Below are 23415 nucleotides of genomic sequence, written 5' to 3'. Positions count from 1 at the left end.
TAAGGAGATTTGGTGGGTGCAACATGGTATAAGAGGCACTTGACATTTAGTTACGAGGGAAGTTTTGGGAAAGGCATTAGAAGGCATATGTTAAACAGTGTGATGGTCAGAACTTTAGCTGTGAATACTGCAATTAAGCAAAGAAAAAACTAGACTGTATTTGTCAAAAGGATACTTTTATGCCCTTGAAAGTAGGATACCTGAGGTAAATATCTAAAATGCCAAACCTTAACTGCATTTCCTCATGCCAGTAATTATTGGGAATATTACACAAGCTAGCTTAACATACAGTATACGTTAAACTGCACAAACATCTGTTTTGCACTGTCTTCTAGGGCCTTGACTTTTGAAAGTATTGAATGTAGCATATTTGGGAACTTACAGTTATACAACATATTAGGCACATATTTAAATGTTGGTTGTCTATGGTAGGTGGGAATTTACAGAGCAATCCTCCGAATCCTACTCAGGTCTGTTCAGTGGGGCGTATTCCCAGAAAAGCATTCTTAGGATTGCACTGTTAATGTACTAAGACCAAACATGTAGGTTCTTTCATTCTGTTCTGTGGATTGGTAGTGATCCATAAAACTATAACAAAACCAGCAGAGGGAAATTAAGTCATTTTTCTACACCAAAGACCAACAGATGCTAAATCAAACTCAATTCACTGTTGGAAATTTTGTTTGTCTTTAAGGTGCTAATGGACTCAGATTTTGTTCTACTACTACAGATTAATTTGGCTATTCATCTGAAATTCAATTCATTCTATAATCCAGGGCTCATACATATAAGGTCACCAACTCTAGGTTGGGAAATTTGTGGAGATTTGGGGGTGGATCCTGGGGAGCAACATCAGCAGGGTATAACGCCACAGAGTCCATCCTCCAACACAGTCCATCTTCCAAAGCAGTTCAGAGATAAATTGTAATTCTGGGAGATCTCCTGGCTTCACTGGGAAGTTGCCAACCCTCAGTTTCCAGCATCCAGGTGGGGCCTGGGGATCTCCCGCTTTTACAACTGATCTCCAGCTGACAGAGATCAGCTCCCCTTGAGAAAATGGCTGCTTTGAAGAGTGGACTCTATGGCATTGTACCATGCTGCGGTCCCTCCCCTCCCCAAACCCTGCCCTGTCCTGGATCCATCCCAAATGCCTCCAGGTATTTTCTAACCCAGACCCTAGATACAGAATATATGGGTAAAAGGAAAGAGAAAGCACTGATAGGCAGTGATATGTGCTTCTACTGAGCAAAGCATGTTGCACGCTTCCTGTGAACTAAGTGGCATGTGACTCGACATATCATGTAACTTTACGTAGTGACCATCCCTCACGTTATGGCTGCTATTTAGAACAGTAGTTACCATGTAAAAAGTATTTTGAACAGCCTCTCAGCCAGGGAAAATATGGCAGCCTGCTGAGATCAAGTAGGGTTGCCAGCCTCCAGGTGGGGCCTGGAGATCTGCTTTTACAACTGATCTCCAGCTGACAGAGATCCCTTCGAGAAAATGCATGCTTTGAAGGGTGGCCTCTATGGCATTGTACCATGCTGAGGTCCCTCCCCTCCAAACCCCGCCCTCTTCCGGATCCACCCCCAAAGTCTCCGGGTATTTTCCAACCCAGAGTGGGCAACCCTAAGAGCGAGCAAATTTGAACAGCAGTCTGCAATGTAAGGATTTCTAGTTAACCGTGCAAGTGGTATGTCTAAATTCATAATAGCTCGATTACTTTTCCCAGTAGATATATCCAGATACCTACCATACATTGACTAATTTAAAAACTCTTATTAGGATAGAAAAACAATAAAATAAATTCTGGAATGTCAGGTTTCCCTACTAAATAAAGTGGAGGTAGGATATATTTTATTCACTCATTTACTTCATTAATACCCCACCTTCCACAGGGGGGGAACCAAAAGTGGCTTATATCCCTCCCCACTCCTCCATTTTATTATCCCTGTGAGGTAGTTTAGGTTGAGAGTGTGTCTGTCTTAAGATCTTCTGTGGCAGAGTGTGGATTTGTTGGGTGTTACATGTTAAAAACACTCAGTATATATGGGGTTAAATGTATGTTTGTGTTGCTCACGGGAAATCACATGTTTCATTTAGCCAATGGTAGTTTAGGACTACAAGCACGTGAAAACCATCCCTGATCTAGGAGTTTCATTGGAAGCAAAGTGTCAAAGTATTTTAGCATTTTATGGCTCCTCTTCCCGTCTTTGTGTTCTGTTCTGAAGAAGTAAGAGAAGCCATTGCTAGCTCTTCTAGTCTAGCCTTTGTAGACTAAAGATGTAGCTGTTTAGCTCTGTTGTTATTTTATTCCCAGTTACCCTTCCCTATGGTAGAATGTAGTAAAACTTTTCTATTTTAAACACACATGGACTCTGAGTCTTGATTATTTTACTCTGGCATTGCTGAGTTATTTAATCTCTGCTGAATTACAATTTTAAAAATCCAACAGGATTTGAACGTAGGCTTCCCAGTTTCCCAGGGGGCTGTGGTGGCTCAGAGGTTAAGACGCTGAGCTGCAGACTGGAAGGTCTGTAGCTTGGCAGTTTGAGACCCTAGTGCCGTGTGACAGAGTGAGCTCCCATCTCTGGCCCCAGGTCCTGCCAACCTAGCAGTTTGAAAGCAAGAAATTGCAAGTAGATAAATAAATAGGTACCACTTTGGTGGGAAGGTAACAGCATTCCGAGCGCCTCAGCCACATGACCACGGAAATGTCTTTGGACAGCACTGGCTCTTCAGCTTGGAAACAGAGATGAGCACCGCCCCCTAGAGTCAGATTTGACTGGCTTTCGAGCAAGGGAAACCTTTACCTTTCCAGTTTGTAATCCAGCACTGACCACTACACCACACTGGCTTCGCTGGGTCAGAACTTACCAGTATAGAACCGTGGCAAAGTATCACATCTTATCTGCTTTCTAGCACAGTAGTTTAAAAATGTCAACATTTAAATTATAGTTAGCACGCTCATAAAGAACCAGTTCTGAAAAGAGCTATACATATATGCTACTTTATTACGTTGCCTGTTAGCTAGTTATATTAAATACCCATCTCCAGTTGATACAGCAACATGGCTCTGAAGGTTAAGGTCCAATGACAGTAAGCATGGAGGTTTTCTCTGAGGTAAGGCTCATGTGTTCCCGTAGTAACTTCTTCCCGGTTTGAAAAGTCTTCCTGTCAACTCTCACAGTTGGAGACTTGTTATGAACCACTTGTGCCTTCCCGGAGGTCAGTGTTAGCTATACAGAAATGTGACAAACAACCAATTTAAAGTACTGTATAGTCTTGAGAATGTCTTTCTTATGAATTCGCTGTTCTCTGAAGGATGCACCCCTACTATAGGAAATCTGGTAATAAAATCCTTCACTCTATGAACAGATTCACTTATTTTTCTCCCTCTCATACAACAAGCACATTACTTTCAGTCACTGCACTGTGAAATCTGTGGAAAACTTAGCAGTGTGATGGAGCAACATATATTTTGCTTGAAAGCCACTTTGTTTTTGCGAAGCTATATTTTAACAATATTCACTGCATTCAGGACCTACTTAAGATCTGAAGGTGTGCACCACAATTGTTCTTCCAGCATGAATCTTTCAGATTTGCCATAGCTTAATGATTTAAAAACATGCTAAGTAGTCACTTTTTAAACGAGGGTGACGGCAACATTTCGAAAGGAATAGATTAAGTAAAATGCACTTTACTACGCACATTTTTAATATGTTTTTGCCTCTTAAACAGAAAGTCGGTTTGAGGGGACGTCTGAGGAGGGAAAGAACGAAGAGCTTTGCAAAACGAGAACGGAGGGGGAAATCGAAAAAAATCTAAACTAGATCTCATAATAAGAAAAACTCGATCTGGGGACGTGGCTTGCCTGAGGTTCTATAACACAACAGCAAAATAGTAGTAGAAATTCATCAAGAAAGTTGCAACGCGTACAGAAACACAGAACTTACGCAATGTGTGTAACCAATTCTCAGTTGACCTCCTACTAAAGAGAGGGGGAGGATTTGAGAGCCAAGAGCAAAGCCCGGACTGGAGCTGCCGTTGACTTATTATTTGCAAAACAAAGTGCCTTGGAGCAAGAGGCAGGTCGTATTTGCTAAGGAATCCAGTTCGGTTCTTTCTAGTACCTTTTGTAAAAGTTGAGTACGATATTTCTTTCAGAACGAGGAGACGGTGTTGCTGGGTCTCGATTTCTGCAGAGAACATGAGCGTCCAATGCAGGAGAGTTTTGTTGCAGAAAGTTGCCTGCAGAACGTCAGCCTGCTGGGGCTCGGATGTGGGACTCAGGAAAGTAGCCCGGCATAGCAAGGCGCTTTCTGAGGTGCGTTTCCTGGGCCCCTGGGCTGGCGGTCGATCGCCAACCCGGCTCCCGAAGACATCCTCCTTCTCCACACGAGTAGCAGCTGCTGCAGGCGACTATGAGACTGTTTTCAGGGCGTCGGTGGAAGAGCCTGAGAAACTGTGGGCAGAGGCGGCTCAGGGCATCGAGTGGCACAAACCCTGGACAAAAACCATGGAGAGGAGGGACCCCTATACCACCTCTTGGTGAGTGGCCGACATAACGCTTGCTGAGCTGATGCCTGGGCCACGTTACAAAAGCAATAATGATAAATGGTCGATTAGTGTGTAAGGTGTCACCTAATTCTCCTGCCCCCCCCCCCCTGCTCCCAGCAGACTCCTTTGCTGTTAATAGTGGGTTGACAGGCAGAAATTCAACAGGTGGAAACTATCGCTCCGATTTGCCACTATTCTGGGACTGCACCTGTTGAAATTTTGCCTATTAAAGGCACAGGAGCCCTGTTAGACAAAAAGGTGGCACGACTACTAAAGATGACAAATAGTAGCCAGTAAGAACTTTTTGAGTGAGCTTGAAGTCTGATTTCAGTGCTGTAGACCAGCTCAGGAGCATTGTCAAGACGAGGGTGCCTGGATGATTTATTGCATCTGGTCCCTATTTGCGACTGAACAACATGATTTCCAGGCTGGCTTGATCCCCAACCCTGATGTAATGCATTTTAACAAAGGACGAGCTTGTGCTACCATACCTGTGGGAAAGTTATACTGATTTCACCTACTTGAGTTCATTAAGATGAAATAGAATCTGTGCTAGATGCTTAACCAAGCATTGATAGATGTACAAAATCCACCTTTAAACATCACTCTTTATCATGCTTGTGAGTACAATCTGTTCTGGGATTTTAGGAGGTAACTGTGGTTACTAGTTGTGTAGAGAAAGACCCTGTACATAAAAGAACACATTATATATCAATATACAAACTGATAGTACTTACTGAATCTTACTGATTTCAACAGTTTGTGCAGGGATAACATTTTCCATCTCTGGCTGCACAATCATATTCACATAAAGGTCACAATCATTTCAGGATAAAAATATCTTTTTATTTGTTGAAAGAGTCAGGTCTTGGTTGTGATTTTTTTTTTTTTTACTAACTGCTGCCTTATTCACAAAGAGAGAATGCCATTATTTTCTCTCCTTTTGTCTCCAGCAACTTGGTACAACTTGAAAATCTGGTTTGCTTCCAGCATCATCTAATCAGATTTAATCTGCAATTTGTCTTTTTTTTCCTTTTAAATTTCAACTGCTTACTTTGGGCTGTGCCACCATACTTTGAAACAGTTTGTATTACTCCCCCCCCCCCAGTGTTGTATTGCTGAAAAAATCTAGATAACTGTAAAGTTCATTGTGATGCTCATTGTGATGTATGCTGTTTTGTGATATTATGTTTGGTACCATGGGTTGTGGCTCAGTGGTACTGGGGACAGGCTGTAGTTCAGCGGTAGAGCCTCTTCTTGGTATGCAGAAGGTCCCAGTGTCAGTCCCTGGCATCTTCCATTAAAAGGGTCAGATTTTAGGTGATGTGAAAGATCTCTGCCTGAGATCCTGAGCTGGTGCCATTATGAGGAGAGAACACTGACTTCAATGGACCAAGGATCTGATTCAGTATAAGGGATCCTTGTGTTCCTGGACTTTTACTTAAGAAAGAGGCATCAAAAGTCTTCTGTTGGCTTGGGTATTTCTGAAATGTGTGACAGATGTCATAGACGTAGTGTCTGGATTGTATATATATTATGTGACCCAGGAGCCACTAGGTATCATTTACCTCACATATAGACTGTGTGTCTTCATTCATAAGTGCACACAGGGGAAGATAACATTTATTAACAAAATATGTACCCCTCATTTCTGCCCTCATAAGGCCCCGATGGTGGCTAATAAATTAAAAATATATGTAATGAAATCACATCTTAGTTGGAAAATACACTGAAAGTGGATTGAAAGAGGATTATGTGTGACCGCAGCCTTGGTTAGGTCACCCAAACTTATAGAGTGCCTTTATAGAGTAAAGGTAAAGGTTCCCTTGCTCGAAAGCCAGTCGAATCCGACTCTAGGGTTGCGGTGCTCATCTCAGTTTCAAAGCCGAAGAGCCAGTGCTGTCTGAAGACGTTTCCGTGGTCATGTGGCTGGTATGACTAAACACCAAGGCGCCTGGAACGCTGTTACCTTCCCACCGAAGTACCTATTTATCTACTTGCAATTTCTTGCTTTCGAACTGCTAGGTTGGCAGGGGCTGGGTATAGAGTTTATAGAGTAGCGCTTAATAAATAGATGCTTTTGGTAAATAACTGGCTTTCCAAATTATTGATCTAACTAGTCATGGCCAAGGTTAGAACTGGACATTGATTAACTGGAGCTAATAATCCAGCCAACTTTGTCCCACCTGGCTTCTGGGAATTGTGGTCCCACCTGACTTCTGGGAAGTGTGGTCACTGGAGGGGAGGCCAGATCAAATGGATGCCTGCTGCCTCAACTAAAGGCCTAGCGGAAGAGCTTTGTCTTGCAGGCCCTGTGGAACTGTAATAGGTGACACAGGGCCCTGATATCATATGGTAGCTCATTCCACCAGGCAGGGACCAGGGCCGAAAAGCCCTGGCCCTAGTTGAGGCAAGTCAGACATTCCTAGGGCCAGGGACTAGGTTCATAGAATGTAATGTTCTACGGGGCTCATATGGGGAGCAGCGGTCTCAAAGATATGCAGGCCCCTGGGCATATAGGGCTTTAAAGGTAAACACCAGCACCTTGAAATGGATCCGGAATTCAATAGGCAGCCAATGCAGGTCATGCAGCACCGGGCGGATATGCACCCGCACAGGCAGCGACATCAACACCTGAGCCACTGTGTTCTGCACTAGCTGTAACTTCTGGAGCAGAGCCAAGGGAAGCCCAACATAGAATTATAGTAATCCAGTCTGGAAGGGACCGTTGCATGGGTCACTGCAGCCAGATCGTGGGAGTCAGGTATGGGGCCAACTGCCCGATCTGCCTGAGATGAAAAAAGGCAGACCTGGCAGCGGCGATGACCTGGGCCTTCATAGTCCGTGAGGCATCCATGAACACCCTTAGGCTCTTTACCTTCGGTGTTGGCACCAACGGGGCCCCCTTCAAAGGCTGGGAACCTAATACCCAATCCCAGTCCCCCACAAGCCAGGTACGGGACCTCCGTCTTTGACCTGAGTCAGATTGAGGTGACGAGAGAGGAGGTCCTAAAACTGATAGACAACTTAAAAACTGAAAAATCACCAGGCCCAGATGGCATACATCCGAGAGTTCTGAAAGAACTCAAATGTGAACTTGTAGATCTCCTGACAAAGATATGTAATCTTTCCTTAAAATCTGCCTCCATTCCTGAGGATTGGAAGGTAGCTAATGTCACTCCCATCTTTAAAAAGGGTTCCAGAGGAGATCCGGGAAATTACAGGCCAGTCAGTCTGACGTCGATACCGGGTAAATTGGTGGAAACCATTATTAAGGAAAGAATTAGTAGGCACATAGATGAACAAAACCTATTGAGGCAGACTCAGCACGGTTTCTGTAAGGGAAGATCTTGTCTCACTAACCTGTTAGTGTTCTTTGAGGGGGTGAACAAACATGTGGACAAGGGGGATCCAATAGATATTATTTACCTTGACTTCCAGAAAGCTTTTGATAAAGTTCCTCATCAAAGGCTCCTAAGTAAGCTCAAAAATCATGGGATAGAAGGACAAGTCCTTTTATGGATCAAAAACTGGCTAGTTCATAGAAAACAGAGAGTGAGTGTAGGTGGGCAATTTTCTCAGTGGAGGGTGGTAAGCAGTGGGGTACCGCAGGGATCAGTACTTGGTCCACTGCTTTTTAACTTGTTCATTAATGATTTGGAGATGGGAGTAAGCAGTGAAGTGGCTAAATTTAAGAGTATGCAATTTCATAAAGCTTGAAAAACTCTGAGCTAAAGGGTTTATCAGAATGTACATTTGGAGTCTATAATCCAAAAGCTGTTACACTGTTTTGGCGGTAATCAAATTGAAGCCTTTTCAAACAAACTTGTGAAACTAAATATGCTGCATCATTTTGGTTCTTCCAGAGGTTGAATGGTATTCTATTTGTATCCAGCCTTGTCCCAAAGCAGTGTTTATTTTCTTTGTTTCGTTGGACAGGTGAATTGATTGACTAATGTTTAACTCATGAAAGTGTATCTTCTGTCTATGGACTCCAATATATATGTGGAGCAAAAGTATTACTGACAGTAGCACCTCATGAAATTACTGCTTCTGTAACAAAAGGCCTAACAAATTGAATTATTACTGCTAATGGATAGCAAGCTCTATAATTGCCCTCCAGTGTAGAATACTGCAGAAGCAATTAGCTTCTTTCAGAAATACAGATCACAGTTCACTATAATCAAGAAAGTAGGACATCTGATCCTAAACAAAGAAAGTCAGTGCTGCTTTGTCACACAAATCTGACAAATTACTCTCAGTGTCCTGAAATGTTTCAAATCATCCTACACTAATATCTGTTTTAAGGCTCTTTCTGTCTTATATTCTAATAAGGAAGTCAGGATATCTTTGGATACTTAAATCCAGTTACTGAAGCTGTGAACGGGCAAGACAGATCTTTGTACAAACTTGAAAGGAGCCCTAGGTTTGCAGGAAAATGTGAAGCCTAAAAACAAATACACTGAGCAGCTTAAAAAAGCTGAAAATGATAAAAAGAGCATCTGTAGCTTTAAAAAGCAGATTCCCTCAATGGCTGTTGCTAGGCAACCATAGTATTTCAAGTTTAGTTCTGTTAATAAAAGGGAGGGGAAGGGGGAAGGGCCCTTATGAGGGGGAGATCCTTGGGGCCAGGCCTTACAAGGGTTGCTAACATTGGCGTCTCTTATGTTCTTATGTTCTTATGGATTCAATTTCATTCAGCTCTGTTGTAACCATCCAACCACGGCTTGTAATGTCCTGTCCAGAAGTTCAGGGGCAGAGTCTGGGTGGCTATCCATCAGTAGATAGAGCTTGGTGTCATCAGCATATTGGTGACACCTCAGCCCTTACCTTTAAATAATCTGGGTGAGGGGGCGTATATGTGTCACAGGAGCTCGAGGAAGACCCCTCACTTTCCTCCTCACTCGAGCTCCCCAATCCTCCAACTCCAGCCACCTTGGTTCACCCTCCTTGTCCTGGACCCCAGGAGGATAATGGCCTCAGACACCTGGAGGGTGGGGAAGGTTACATCACCATTCCCTCACCCTTCCCTGCTGGATGCCGTCACGCGTCTCTCTGGGTCTTCTCGCATCCAGGAGTCATCCCTGGCCTCCTCTGTCTTCCCCCTTTTATTTCCCTTCCCTTTTCCCAGCGTACCTCACTCCCTTCTCGGCCCTCCTTTGCTCCTAGCCCCGCCCCCTTACAAAGTCTGGGACGCTGTCCCCTGGGTGTGGCCCAACTTCCTGCCCTTCCGAGCCCTATCCATGGAGCCTGGCTGCGTGGGCGTGCCCTCGTGCCAGGTCGCAGGCCCGGCGCGGCCGTCTCCTTCCCGTCTTCCATCTCCGGGCCTCCCAGCCTTGTGCCTGGACGGGGATTGCCGCCGGCGGCCCTGGCACGGCTGACCACCCTCCCACTGTGGCACGACTCTCCCCTCCTCTGGGACTCCTCGCCTCCCGCCCTGCTCTTTGCTGTCGGCGGTTCTCCCGGCGTTTCGGCTCCCCCCGGCTCGCTGTGCTGCCCGGGTAAGCGTTGGGGGGTGTGGGCTCCGTTTCCCTGGCGTTGTGTTGGGGTTGGCGTCTCCGTCCGTGGGGGGGGGGTGGAGTCCTGTCCTCGGGACAATATGGATGTTGAATAACATTGGGGAGAGAATCAATTCCTGTGGCACACCACATTCAAGTGGGTGCTGCTGAGACAACTCCCCCCACAAGCGTGACCCTCTGTCCCCGATCTTGGAGAAAGGAGATCAGCCACTGTAAAGCTCACCCTCATATCCCCACATTGGCGAGGCGGTGGGTCAATAGTTTATGGTTGACCGCTGTTGACCATCGAACGCTGCTGACAGATCAAGACAAATCAGCAGCGCCGAACCACCTCGATCCAGATGTCTCCAGAGGTAATCCACTAAGGCAACCGTCTCCATCCCATGTGAAGGGCAAAAACTGGACTGGAAGGGGTCCAGGATATTAACGTCCTCCAAGAAAGCCTGAAGCTACATCACCACTGCTCTCTACACTATCTCACCCAGAAATGGTAGATTAGATACTGGGTGGTAGTTATCAAGAACCATAGGGTCCAAAGTTTTTTTTTTTTTTAAGATGAGGACGGACCACTGCCTCTTTGAGACTCCCTGGGCAGGTCCCCATTGATAAGGACAAGTTGATAATCCTCCTCAGGGAAGTTCCTACCACATCATCGCAAGCTTTAATTAGCCACGATGGGCACGGATCAAGAGGGCAAGTAGTAGGTTTCACAGCTGCTAAGGTCTTGTCAGTTGTATCCTGGGTGAGCAGATTGAAGTGGTCCAGGACTGGACCCATAGATGTACAAGGGACTTCCAGTTCCCTTACTGTATCAAGGGTGGCTGGGAGGTCATGGCAGAATGTCAAGACTTTATCAGCAAAATGGCTCACAAGTGCCTCACAGCCTATCGCCAGTTCCCTAGCATTTGGAGTGCCCTGAGGCAGAGTAGTCAAAGACTGAATTATTCTAAATAATTGGGCCGGGCGCGAGCTTGCAGACATAATGGAGGCCACATAGAAATCCTTCTTAGTGGCCTTCAGCGCCATCTCATAGGTTTTCATAAACGACCTATAGGATGTTCTTGTAGCTTCATCACAGGCTCGTCACCACCTTCTCTCTAGCCATCTTGGCTCCCATTTCATCTGCCTCAGCTCCGGGGAATACTACGGAGCTAATTTGGTGCAGGGTCGAAGAGGGCACCGGGGAGCTACCTCATTGATGGCTTCGGAAAGATGGTTTTGCCAATCTTCCACCAGCTCATCCAGTGAGCTGCTGGGGGAATCGGATCCCGCAGAGCTTCCTCGAACCTACTCGGGTCCATTTGATTCCATTGGTGAACATAAGTCCGCTCGCTGCCCAAACAGGAGGGGTTAGGAGTATTCAGTTGGGCCTCCAGGACAAAATGGGCACTGCATCTGCAGTGATCCGGTCCTCTGTAATCCCTGAGGCAAAGATAAGATCCGGCATGTGGCCTGCTTGATGTGTGGGAGCCAAAACAAACTGGGTGAGTCCCAGTGCCGCCATGGACGACACTAGATCCATGGCCTGAGAGGAACCAGCATCATCAGCATGGACGTTAAAGTCGTCCAAGACCAAAAGTCTAGGATACTCTAGTGCCCAGCCCGATATGGCTTCCAATAGACCTGGCAGGGCATTTGCTAGTGTGCTGGGTGGACGGTACACCAGCCAAATGGCTGAAATTTCTTCGGCTTCCCACATCAGACCCACACATTCAATGTTGACAATATTTGCCTCAGGGAATGCCCTGAAGGAGAAAGCCTCCCACACCCAGTTCTCTGTCACGCACACCAGGTCTGCCGCCTCCTCCACCAGATAATTCTGGGGGACAGAGATCTTATTATTGATAGACCTGGTGTTACACAACACCAGTGTCGGAGAAGGGTACCTCTTTCTATTCCCACAGCCAGCATCTCTCCAGATGGGATGAAGGTTAGAAGAAGATTGAGCATTCCTGTATATGTTGTCGAAGGCTTTCACAGCTGGAGTTCATTAGTTGCTGTAGAATTTCCAGATTGTGTGGCCGTGGTCTTGGCATTGTAGAATCTGATGTTTCACCAGTAGCTGTGATTGGCATCCTCAGAGGTATAACACAAAAAGATGGAGTACTCTCTGTGTCAAGGTGAGAAGAAAAATGGTAGGCAGGTAATTTATATCTACTCCAGGAGGTGGGTAGGGCTGAGTCATTATCTTGTAGGATACATTCCTGTATCTCTCTCTCCTTTTTGTATCTCCCTCCTACTTGTTGGTCTTGAAGGTGCCACTGGACTCAAACTTTGTTACGCTGCTTCAGACCAAACATGGCTATCCACCTAAATCTATTACAGTCAGGGGTCATTTCATAGAAAAAGAGGTTCAGGAGCTCATTAGCATAACTCATTAGCATAACTTATTTGCATATGCCACACCCCCTGACATCACTGGAAGTGTGTCAGAAGGCAACACCCACTGCTCAGGCTCCACTGGACTGTTTTGGATTGCTAGCTATTGGGGGGGGGGGAGTGCAGATCTGTCCTCGCAGCGGAGGGAGAGCTTGTACCTGAATAAAACTTGGTCTTAAAGGTGCCACTGGACTGTTTTGGACTGGGGGGCCGGGGGGAGCTCTGCAACTCATCTGGCTGCTTCTTGCTCTGAGGGCTGCTGAGAACAGGGGGTGGGGCTTGTTGCATGTACCCGCCCCCTGGGCTCTTTACTGCCGGAGCTCCACTCCTGTGCGCTCCTGCAGGAAATGACCCCTGATTACAGTCACCAGTTTGACATTTGCCATCTTAATTATAAAGTCTTGCACATTATATAGAATGCTTGACATAAACACACGTGAATTAGTGGAATAGTAAAGGCTTTTGTTGGATAATAGCAACCTAACTTTTGTGGTGATTGTGACTTTCCTTTTTGCGTACACTCTATAAAGTAGGTTGAAATTCCAGCTCTGACAGATTTAGTTCTTTACTGTTCTGAATTTTTAATAAGGTTTACCAGTTCAAAGCATAGTATGTAGTTTGTAGTGGACAACTGCATGGCTTCTCTGAAAAAAATCAATAATGGTTGATTTATAGGGAGGGGGAATTGTATACATCTGCAGGCCTGACCATTCCTGGGAATGCACTTGGGAATTTGTCACAATCATGAAAATTGTTGTTGGCCATATATGAGGGTGATACCACAGCTCACTGTCCAAATGCATACCCAAGTATGGGTGAGGCTATTCAGATGTACAAACTATACTATCATGTGAAGTGATTTTAAGACAATAAATTTAGGGAAATGGATATTCAAATATAAATATGTACATTTAATTTTAAGCGGAATCTGAAATAACCAAATCATGAGAAAAAAGAAGCAGAGAAGTTAAGCAATACAGGCAACATTAGAGAGCAAATGCTGAAGAAAACTCTCGAATTTAATGTGAAGAGAGGATTATGCTGGATACATTAGCTGTACTGGTGGTTTCATTCACAAATGGTAATGTTGATCTCCATGTCATAGAAATTTTCACCTGCTGATTTCTGCATATCAGCTGGCTGTTAAAGACACAAGAATAGGCTAGGCCTTTTTCCCCCCTGGCTACTTGTCGACTCTATCTGTATGGTGGGAGGAGGGAAGGAAGTGTGGTCAAGAGAATGATGGATACATGAAATCGGAAAGAGACAGCAATCATGAGCACACTTGCTAGGAAGTAAACCCCACTGAGCCAATGGCACTTACTTATGAATAGTGGAAATGCTTAAGGTTCCAGTGAAAGTAGGCACTGGTAAGTAATGTCCTGAAAAGTAAACATCTGCCAGACATATATGAAGTGGAAGAAATGCAGATCCAAAGAGAAAGTAGGATTGGGGCTGAGCAATAGTGACAGGAACGAAATGGTCTGGGAAAGGTGGCAAATGTTGTCCATGCATGTAGGACATGTGGCTTCTAATGTCACTGACTCTTCATTACCTGGCAAACCTAAGGAGGCTAGAAAGGCCAGAATAGGCAACACTGATAGTAAGATAGTAATTTCATCAATTTTCAGTGTGATCCTAATAAGAGTTATACCAGAGGTGTCGAACTCATTTGTTACGAGGGCTGGATCTGACATAAATGTCACTTTGCTGAGCCAGGCCATGTGTGCCATAAAATGTAATGCCAGGTCAATTTGGCTAACAACCAGAGATATAAACTGAATAAAGGACAGCATCTGATAAACTTTGAGTTTTTATATCCTCACTGCAAGGCCCTGTGGGCTGGGAAGGGGGTGCAAAGGAAAACACATATGGGTAGACTGGAGAGCCAGATATTCCCACACTGCTTGATTGCTGCAGACAAGATTTTTTTGCCATGCTGAAGTTACAATCGGAGTGGCTCTGCCTACTTCCCCCCAAGCAGTCTCCTGTTCCTTCCCTTGCACCAATTGCTCATGGGCCACATAAGAGCCCTGGGTGGGCCTGGCCCCCGGGCCTTATGTTTGATACCTCTGAGTTATATACCCTTCTATTGATTTTAATTGATTTAGAAAGGTGTAACTGTACTTAGGATGCCCCTGTGAATTCACTAACCCAACCCATGTATTTTGAATCTGATTTTGACTGAGGGATTGCAGAAGAGTTACCCAGCAAAAAAATTACTTGTTTGTGAATCTTTCTTCTTATATAATGGCTTTATTTTTCTTCTAGGTTTGTTGGAGGAGAGCTGAATATTTGCTATAATGCTGTAGATCGCCATGTTTTGAATGGACAAGGAGACCAGATTGCTATTATCCATGACAGTCCTGTAACAAATACTAAAGAGGCTATAACTTACAAAGAAGTTCTTGAACAGGTATGTTTCATGGATATGTTCAACAAGCAAATGCCAAATGAAATGGGAAGAACTTCTTATAATATATGAGTAAAATTCCAGATATAGGGAATACATTTTTTCTTTCTATATACCAGAGAGTCTTAGATAAGAATCCTGTGTCCCTGTTCAGTGCTGCTGGGTCCATTGTTCTGAATTTGTGAATGAACTGCATGACGTCTCTTCTTGATGTTTCTTTGTCCGAGTATCCCGGCTAGCAGGCACAACAGGCACTGGAGCAGGGAGACAGAGACAGAGCAGTCCAAAAAGCAAAGACAGAGCCATTTCAAGGGTCGGTAATTCATTAGGTGCAGACAGGTCTGAGAAGCAGAATCCAAAGCAGTCCAGATAACAAAGTCCAAGGTCAGTCCGTAAATCACAAGGAGCAAGGCAGAGTTGTGGTCACTGGCTTCACACATGTGAAACTCATTGCTTCCACGGCTGGGAAGGCATGCCAGCTTGGTTTAAATAAGCCTCTCATAATAAGCTGAGTTAAGCAAGGCAAGATCTTGCAATCCATTAAACGCAGGCATTGAGCCAAGAGTCTCGTGCTGCGCCTCCGCTCTGTAAGTTGCCGGCAAGATCATTCCTGGCATTGCTCTGCTGGGGGGGGGGCAGAATCTGATGAGCTGTCTTGCCCCAGCTGGTCTTCATTGTCCCCTCCCATGGTCTGTCTGGAGGAGTCAGCCTCAGCTGTCAGTGGTGCATCATGGAGCTCTTGGCTTTCCTCAGCTGCTTCTTGGGAGCTGGGCCCAGGCTCTGTGACACTTGAGGAGTTTTCTTCCAGGCTGAGTTCCGACTGGTCAAGCTGGTCGGCAACACTGAGGACTGTTCCTCTTAGGTCAGCACTAGAATGTCAGGGAAAATTAAAATGATCTCCCATGGGTTTTGGGTGTTGTCATTTTTGATGTCAGATTTATGTCTATTTACTGTTTTGCATAGGGACTGACCTGTTTGTCCAATGTAGAATGTAGAAGGGCATTGTTTACACTTGATGGTATATATAACGTTGGAAGATGAGCAAGTGAATGAACCTGAGACAGTATGGCTGGTGTTGTTAGGTCTGGTGATTGGGTTGTCAGAGTGCATATGGGGACAGAGTTGGCCCTGGTCCCAGAGTCTGTGTTGGGAAGTGCATTGTTGTGGGTGAGAAACTGTTTAAGGTTTGGGAGAAGAAGAAGAGATGGATTTGTACCCCACCCTTCACTCAGAGTCTTGGAGAGGCTTACAGCCTCCTTCCCTCTCTCCCTCCTGTGAGGTAGGTAGGGCTGAGAGAGCTCTGAGAAACTGCTCTTGGGAGAACAGGTCTGAGAGAACTGTGACTGACCCAAGGTCACCCAGCTGGCTGCATGTGGAGGAGTGGGGAATCAAACCCAGCTCTCCAGATTAGAGTCCACCGCTTTTAACACTACACTAAATGCTGCCTGTGGGCAAGAAAATACCAATACCTGTGAGAGAGGGGTATCATTGTCCAGCATAGGTTGGAGGTCATTAATGATGTGTTAAGACGGTTTAAGCTGAGAGCTGTATGTGACTATCAGTAGTATTCTGTTGTTGTTTAATTTGGATCTGTCTTGGAGCAGTTTATCTCTTGGTATATTTCTGGCTTTGTGATCTGTTTCCTTACTTCATCAGGTGGGTATTGTAATTCCACAAATATCTGTTGTAGATCCCACAGTTGAGAATATCTGTCAGAGGTGTTGGAACAGATGTGGCTGTGGCATAGAGCTTGGCTGTAGACAGTGGCTTGTTTGGTGTGTTTAGAATGGTGACTAGAGGCATATAGATCTGGTGATCAGTAGCTTTTCAGTATAAGGTGGTTCTTATTCTTTCATTATGTATTTGTACCATGTTACCCCTACCAGTTTAGATTTAAGAAGCTGAATTGCTGCCTTCAGTTTCTTGGGGGAATTTAGCAAAATGGCCGGGCTCAGCGAGAGATGGGGTATTAAGTGAGATCTGGGTACCAGTGTTTTACAGAGATCTTTCCCTTTAAACACTTTTTTGGAGCCAAGAACCATGCCAATATTAAGAAGGAATATGTTTATTGTAGAAAAATAACAGAATTTAAATATATACACACAGATTGAAGAGCATATACACAAGATACTGGAAAAAAGTGGTAGTGGACAGATAGAAGGGAATGGGGAGTTTTTGGGGTGATGTGTAACTGATCTTGAAGAGCTGGCTAAATAAAGGCTGAGGTTCTGGAAAAGGAGGTATGTGACAGCGACCAGCGTGCCATGCACAAAGGCCTGTTATGTATCGGGGTGATAGCTTTTCTGGGCTCCCAAGTTCTATCACATTGGGCATGTGGCGGACTGGGTATATTTATATCCCAAAATGTATCCTGAGGGTATGTTGACATAGATGAGCTAGTGTGATAGTGGTGTGATGGGATTCATGTTGCTGCACAAAAGAAGTGTCTGGAGTTTCCCAAGTACTCTCACAAAAGGTGAGATGTTTTCTAATAGGTGTGAGAATGAGGCTAGATGGCGATTATTCAGTAGAATAATCCTTCCTGAAACCTTACTCCGATGTTTTTGCTGGGGGATAGTAAGAAGTATCGTTTTATTTCCATCTGGCTCTTGGCAGCAGTGAGTGGCCTGCACCCCACTTGCACGACCGCGGAGTTTCCTGCTTCTCCTGCTGGCTGGCAGCTACCTGAGGTTGTCTTTTCATCTGTTGGAGCTGGTGCCGCTTTGTGGGAGTTACTGAGTGCCTTGTCGGCACCTCCGATGGAAGCCTCTCGCCTGACAGCAGCGGCGAGGGGGGAAGGATCCCCGGGTGGACTTGGCATGGGAAGGCAGCCAAGCCCAGAGGTTCTCCCCAGCCCATAATTTCTGCATTTCAGACCTACATCTTTGGAGCCCAGTGCTGCAAGTTGCTGTGAATCAAAGTCTGCCAGTCTCCTTTTAGATTTTTTTTGGTGGGAAGTGGAAAGAGTAGTTCCATGAAGATAAATTCTGCTCACAGTGCTTTGGACATAAACAAGGAAGTTAAATTATGAACTATGAAACAGAAAAATGGAGCTGACATTTTCTTTAATTAGAATGTTGGTTGGTCTCTGAATGATATGCATATATAAATCCTTTACACTGCAATCCTAAACAGACTTATACCTACTGAAGTAAAACACTTTCCTGGGAGTAAGCTCCATTGACGAGACCTGCATAATATCCTGAGCACACCTATTTCAGATGGTTTTCTTAGTCTCTAATATACCTTTTTTCAAACAAAGATTCCTATTTTCCTGTTTTTCTGGTTGTTCAGCATCATAAAACTCTGTTGTTTTATGCTGCTGACTGCAATTTAGTGCACTCAGTAAAATATGTGTACTTAAATTTCAAAATGAATATGTCCACTAATAGATGTACAGGTGTTGAAGCCCCCTTCTATATTGCACCTGTACGATTGATTTCAGAAATGTTGCCATCTTGTTTTGTTACTCATGTGCTAGTCCCATTTCTAAACGCCTTAGAGGTGATTTCTTCGGCTGGAGATAATACAGCACTAGATATGCCAAGAACTTCATGTGAAAGTGCCAGAATTGGTATTCTCTCATGTATTTTTTAAGAAGTGGAACTTGTGCTATGAGCACATTTCTGTGAGTCACCGTGAGCTGCCAGCCCCTGCAAGCAGCAGCTTATTTGTATATGGTCTATATGGAGGATGAAGCTGAGAGAGTAAAATGTTCAAATGTGAGCTGACAGCTGAAAGTGACATTTGAGTGTCTTTCCCTTGAGGACTATATGGGGTATCCTTCTGTTCAAACCTGTATTTGTGAGTACTGAACCAGTAGTCAAAGAAGATGAGCAGAAAACAAATTTCGTTACAAAACACACATTTTTATTTTACAAGCGTTTGTTCTCCAGCTATAATAGCCCTCAAAATGTCTTGGCCTTCATCTTGCACTTCACTGCTTCTTGCTGCCTCATCTTTAGAATAAAGTTGTGGTTATTCAGTAATGAAGAAGGGAATGAACTCAGAAGAGGGAATACGGTCCACCATTTCTATTTTGTATTGAATAAATGTAACCTTGTATACTACTTTTGATTTTGATAGCTACCTTGAGCAGAAAGGCAGGATTCCAATTTAATAACTAAATTGTTGAAAGATTACTGCAGTTTTATTGTGTTGTGAGAAATAACAGATTTGTTTTAATGTGTATGTGAATTGAACACCAGGCACTTTTAATTAGAGTCTTCATTTCCATCAAAGCCCTCAAACTGAACCCAAACTAGGTTGCTGCTGCTTATCATAGACTATCTGGATTATGTAAATACAAGTGGGGACCAGAAAGAAACTTGCTAGGAGGTGGCATCCCATTCCTCTGCCATCTCTTTCTTCCCTCTCCCCCCTTCTCTGTCAGTTTTTCTTCACCCCTCTCTTTCTCCTCCCACTCCTCCTCTGGCAGCCTTCCCCCATCTGTCTTTCTTCTCCCACCCTCCTCATTTTCAGCACCCCCCCAGTTGACCCCCCCCTCCATTGGCTATGCCACAGCTTCGGCTGCTGGGCTTGGCTGTGCTGGGGCTGACTCTCTGGTCCGGCCTGGATCTCCCCTTGGGCTGCTGGGGCTGGTTTCTTCTTGGGGTTGACCTTGCTCTGGGAGCCACAGTGGCAAGGTCTCTGGGAGCTGCTGTGCTGGCAGTAGGGCCTCATGCTGGTGATGGTCTCTTTGTCATAAACTGTGGTGAGGCCTCTGGGAGCTGCCCTGGCAGCAGCCTTGTTGTCAGGAGCTGTGCCAACCATGATGAAGATGGAGGAGGTTGCCTGGAGGTCAGCAGCATTTGGCAAGTTGTCTGCACTTGCAGGGACAACATTATAATTGGGAGGTGATTTAAAAAGTTGTTGGATTTTTCTGCAAACCTGGGGTTCCCCAAGTGTGCAGAACTGTCTGTTTTCTTTCAGTGTGGCCCTGATTTGCATATTTAAGTATTTGCAGTTGGGCCCACATGAGTATTAGAAAATTACATGGCCCTACATGGCCAGGGACCGCCTTTCCCCATACAGGCCCCAAAGAGCACTTCGGTCGGGGCCACAACACCGCCTAGTGACCCCGGGACCTAAAGAGGCCAGGCATGCTGCCACAAGGGCCAGGTCCTTTTCGGTGGCGGCTCCTACCTGGTGGAATGAGCTCCCGGAGGAGATCAGGGCCCTGCGGGACCTTTTACAGCCTGCAAGACGGAGCTCTTCCGCCAGGCTTTTGAGTAGGAGCTGCCGCCGCCACTATTACCACCATCGTGTACTGCAGAGCAGTGCCGTCGTGGTGGGCTGATTAGCCATCTGGGACATCTCAGCCTATGGCACCCCCCCCTTTCTTCTGACCTCACTGTGATATATAATAATGAGTATTTTAATTACCGATGCATCCTGTAGGATTGAATTGTGTTTTAAGTGGTTAATTATGTAATTTTATCGCACTTTGGGTGCCTAAATTGCTTTAATCGTGTTATGTTTTATTGCATTACTGTGCCTATGTAAGCCGCCCTGAGCCCGCATGCGGGGAGGGCGGGGTATAAATGAAATAAAATAAATAAATAAATAAAATTAAATAGCTGACATTATTTTGAATGCTGTTGTATACATGATATTGTACACTCCCAGGCCTGTAATACAAATGTGGGGTTGTTGGTATAATGAACCCCCTTCCCTGAAACAATCCATAAGGAAGCTAGATACGTGGGGAAATGAGATCCTGGTCTACCACTTGGAGTAGACCACAAATGAAATTTTATTAAAGTTCATTGTATATACACACATATTAGCAGGATGAGCTTCCTGTTCATTTGTCCCCAGTCTCAGCAGCTACTACTATAGGACAGCTGCAGATCAGAATTCACTATTGGTAGGGATTTATTTCTACAGAACGAAACACTGCCAAATGCATTAATGCCTTTGTTTTTACCTTTTACTCCAATTTTGTGTAGCTCTGCTGATTACTTGTGGAAGATTTGTGCAATAAATTCTTTTTTATTAATTAAATATTACTGATTCCACAACATGTTTTAAATAAAATGCGTTTTCAGATAATTTGGGTCTTCTTTTATCAAGCTGCTATATGAACTATCTCTAAGTAACTTTTAAATATTACACATACAGGTGTCCAAGCTGGCTGGAGTCATGGTGAGCCATGGTGTGAAGAAAGGGGATACTGTTGTCATCTACATGCCCATGATTCCACAGACAATGTACACTATGTTAGCATGTGCAAGAATAGGAGCTATACATAGCCTCATTTTTGGTGGGTTTGCTTCAAAAGAGCTGTCTGCTCGCATTGATCATGCCAAGGTAAGAAGCATTTTTATTCAAGTTTTCAAAGGGACAAATTTTGTTTTGGAGACCTATAAATAGCTTCTTGCCTCCAGTCAGATAGGCAGGAAATTATAAATATATGTAGACATTTCTTTGACACTATTGATATGTTTCAGATAGCTACTATATTCTCTAAAACACTTTCATTGGACATTTTTGTGGGTTAATAGCATGTGTAGACCTATATGCCGAAAGGTATAGGTTTAATTGCTTATCTGAGGGATTTATCACTCAACTAATATTTTCTATTATCTTGCCTGTCATGTAATTTGGGGAAAGGTGGAAAGGAAAGATTTACCCAACTGAATGCAGATTTCCAGAGAACAGCAAGGAGAGATAAGGAAGCCTTCCTGAATGAACAAGGCAAAGTAATAGAGGAAAACAATAGAATGGGAAGGACGAGAGATGTCTTCAAAAAATTGAAGAAATCAAGGGAACGTTCCGTGCAAAGGACCATGTTAAAGGACAAAAATGCTAGGGACCTAACAGAAGCAGAAGAGATTAAGAAGAGATGGCAAGAATACACAGAAAAACTATACAAGATGACCTTGACAACCATGATGGTGTGAACATTGACCTCGAGCCAGACATCCTGGAGTGCGAAGTCAAATGGGCCTTAGAAAGCATTACTAACAACAAAGCTAGCAGAGGTGACGGTATCCCAGCTGAGCTATTCAAAGTCTTAAAAGATGATGCTGTTAAAGTGCTGCGCTCAATATGCCAGCAAACTTGGAAAACACAACAGTGGCCACAGGATTGGAAAAGGTCAGTTTACATTCCAATCCTAAAGAAGGGCAATGCCAAGGAATGTTCAAACTATTGCACAATTACACTCATTTCACATGCTAGCAAGGTCATGCTCAAGATTCTACAAGCTAGGCTTCAGCAGTATGTGGATAGAGAATTACCAGAAGTACAAGCTGGGTTTCAAAGAGGTAGAGGAACTAGAGATCAAATTGCCAACATTCGCTGGATTATGGAGAAAGCAAGGGAATACCAGAAAAACATCTACTTCTGCTTCACTGACTACACTAAAGCCTTTGATTGTGTGGATCACAACAAACTGTGGCAAGTCTTGAAAGCGATGGGAGTACCATGTTAGCCAAATTGCCTTGATTTATAAATGTGGGGAATATGGATATTAAAAGGCAATAGGCATTAAATATAGGATCAGACCTGTGTATACCGGAGTCCCACTTATCCAGATCCTAGAAATAGATGCTGAGACTAGATTTTAAAAAGCAGTGATTTCTTTTACAAAAGGATTATCACACATATAAACATAAAATCAAGCATTCACACACACAATACAGAACTAAGAAACCAGAGGTGGTTGATAGCTGATAGAGGGGTCAGTTATGGGGTGATACTACCTGTCCAGATGTGCAGAGGTCCATGAAGAAAGGATTATGGCCTAAACCCAAACCAATTTGTGCCTGCCGCCATTAAAGTTTTTAATACTAAAATTTGAGCCCAAGTTCTCTATGGTGTTCCTATATGGTTCAGTGCTTTTAACTGTGAAGTTGAATCAATTCAATCATCCTTTTTTAGAAAAATTATGGGTTTCCCAAACTGTGTTTCTTACCATGCATTGTGCTCTGAATTAGGACTTAATTTGATTGAAACCAAGACATGGGTGCTAACGGTCCGTTACTGGCTTAAATTGTATTTTAACATGGATGATGGTTCGCTTTTGTCCTTTTTGTTAAAGGAAATTCATAGTACCTCTTAGGACTTGAATATTCGATCCAAAATAACATCTTTGGGCCTCTCCTTGGAGGAGTTAGCTTTCTCCTCTGAAGTGTATATTTTTAATACAATCAAACAGAGGCTTTTAGAGTATGACAAAGATGTATATTGTCATCCTGCTTATTTAATTTATATGCAGAGTACATCATACGAAATGCCAGCCTGGATGAATCACAAGCCGGAATTAAGATTGCCAGGAAAAACATCAACAAACTCAGGTATGGAGACAATACCACTCTAATGGCAGTAAGTGAAGAGGACCTAAAGAGCTTCTTGCTCAGGATGAAAGAGGAGAGCGCAAAACTTGGCTTGAAACTCAGCATCAAAAAAACTAAGATCATGGCATCTGGCCCCATCACTTCTTGGCAAATAGAAGGGGAAGCCATGGAAGCAGTGATACACTTCACGTTCCTGGGATCCAAGATCACTGTAGATGGTGACTGCAGCCATTAAATTTAA

General features: G+C 44.2%; 1 protein-coding gene across 1 annotated transcript; it reads left to right on the top strand.

Moving 5' to 3' along the window:
• Positions 1-4126: 4126 nt before the first annotated feature.
• Positions 4127-21183, top strand: LOC107122136 (acyl-CoA synthetase short-chain family member 3, mitochondrial-like; the record flags this gene model as incomplete). Its single annotated transcript, XM_015425168.1, has 3 exons — positions 4127-4551; positions 14730-14874; positions 20995-21183. Coding segments are annotated over exons 1-3 (675 nt in total), but the record flags the coding sequence as incomplete, so codon positions are not given.
• Between the last annotated feature and the right edge of the window lie 2232 nt (positions 21184-23415).

The sequence above is a fragment of the Gekko japonicus genome, unplaced genomic scaffold (genome assembly GCF_001447785.1).
Source record: "Gekko japonicus isolate JY-2015 unplaced genomic scaffold, Gekko_japonicus_V1.1 scaffold4308, whole genome shotgun sequence".
Classification (NCBI taxonomy): Eukaryota; Metazoa; Chordata; class Lepidosauria; order Squamata; family Gekkonidae; genus Gekko; species Gekko japonicus.
The sequence above is the reverse complement of the archived record's forward strand: the minus strand, read 5'-3'. Positions and strand labels throughout refer to the sequence as shown.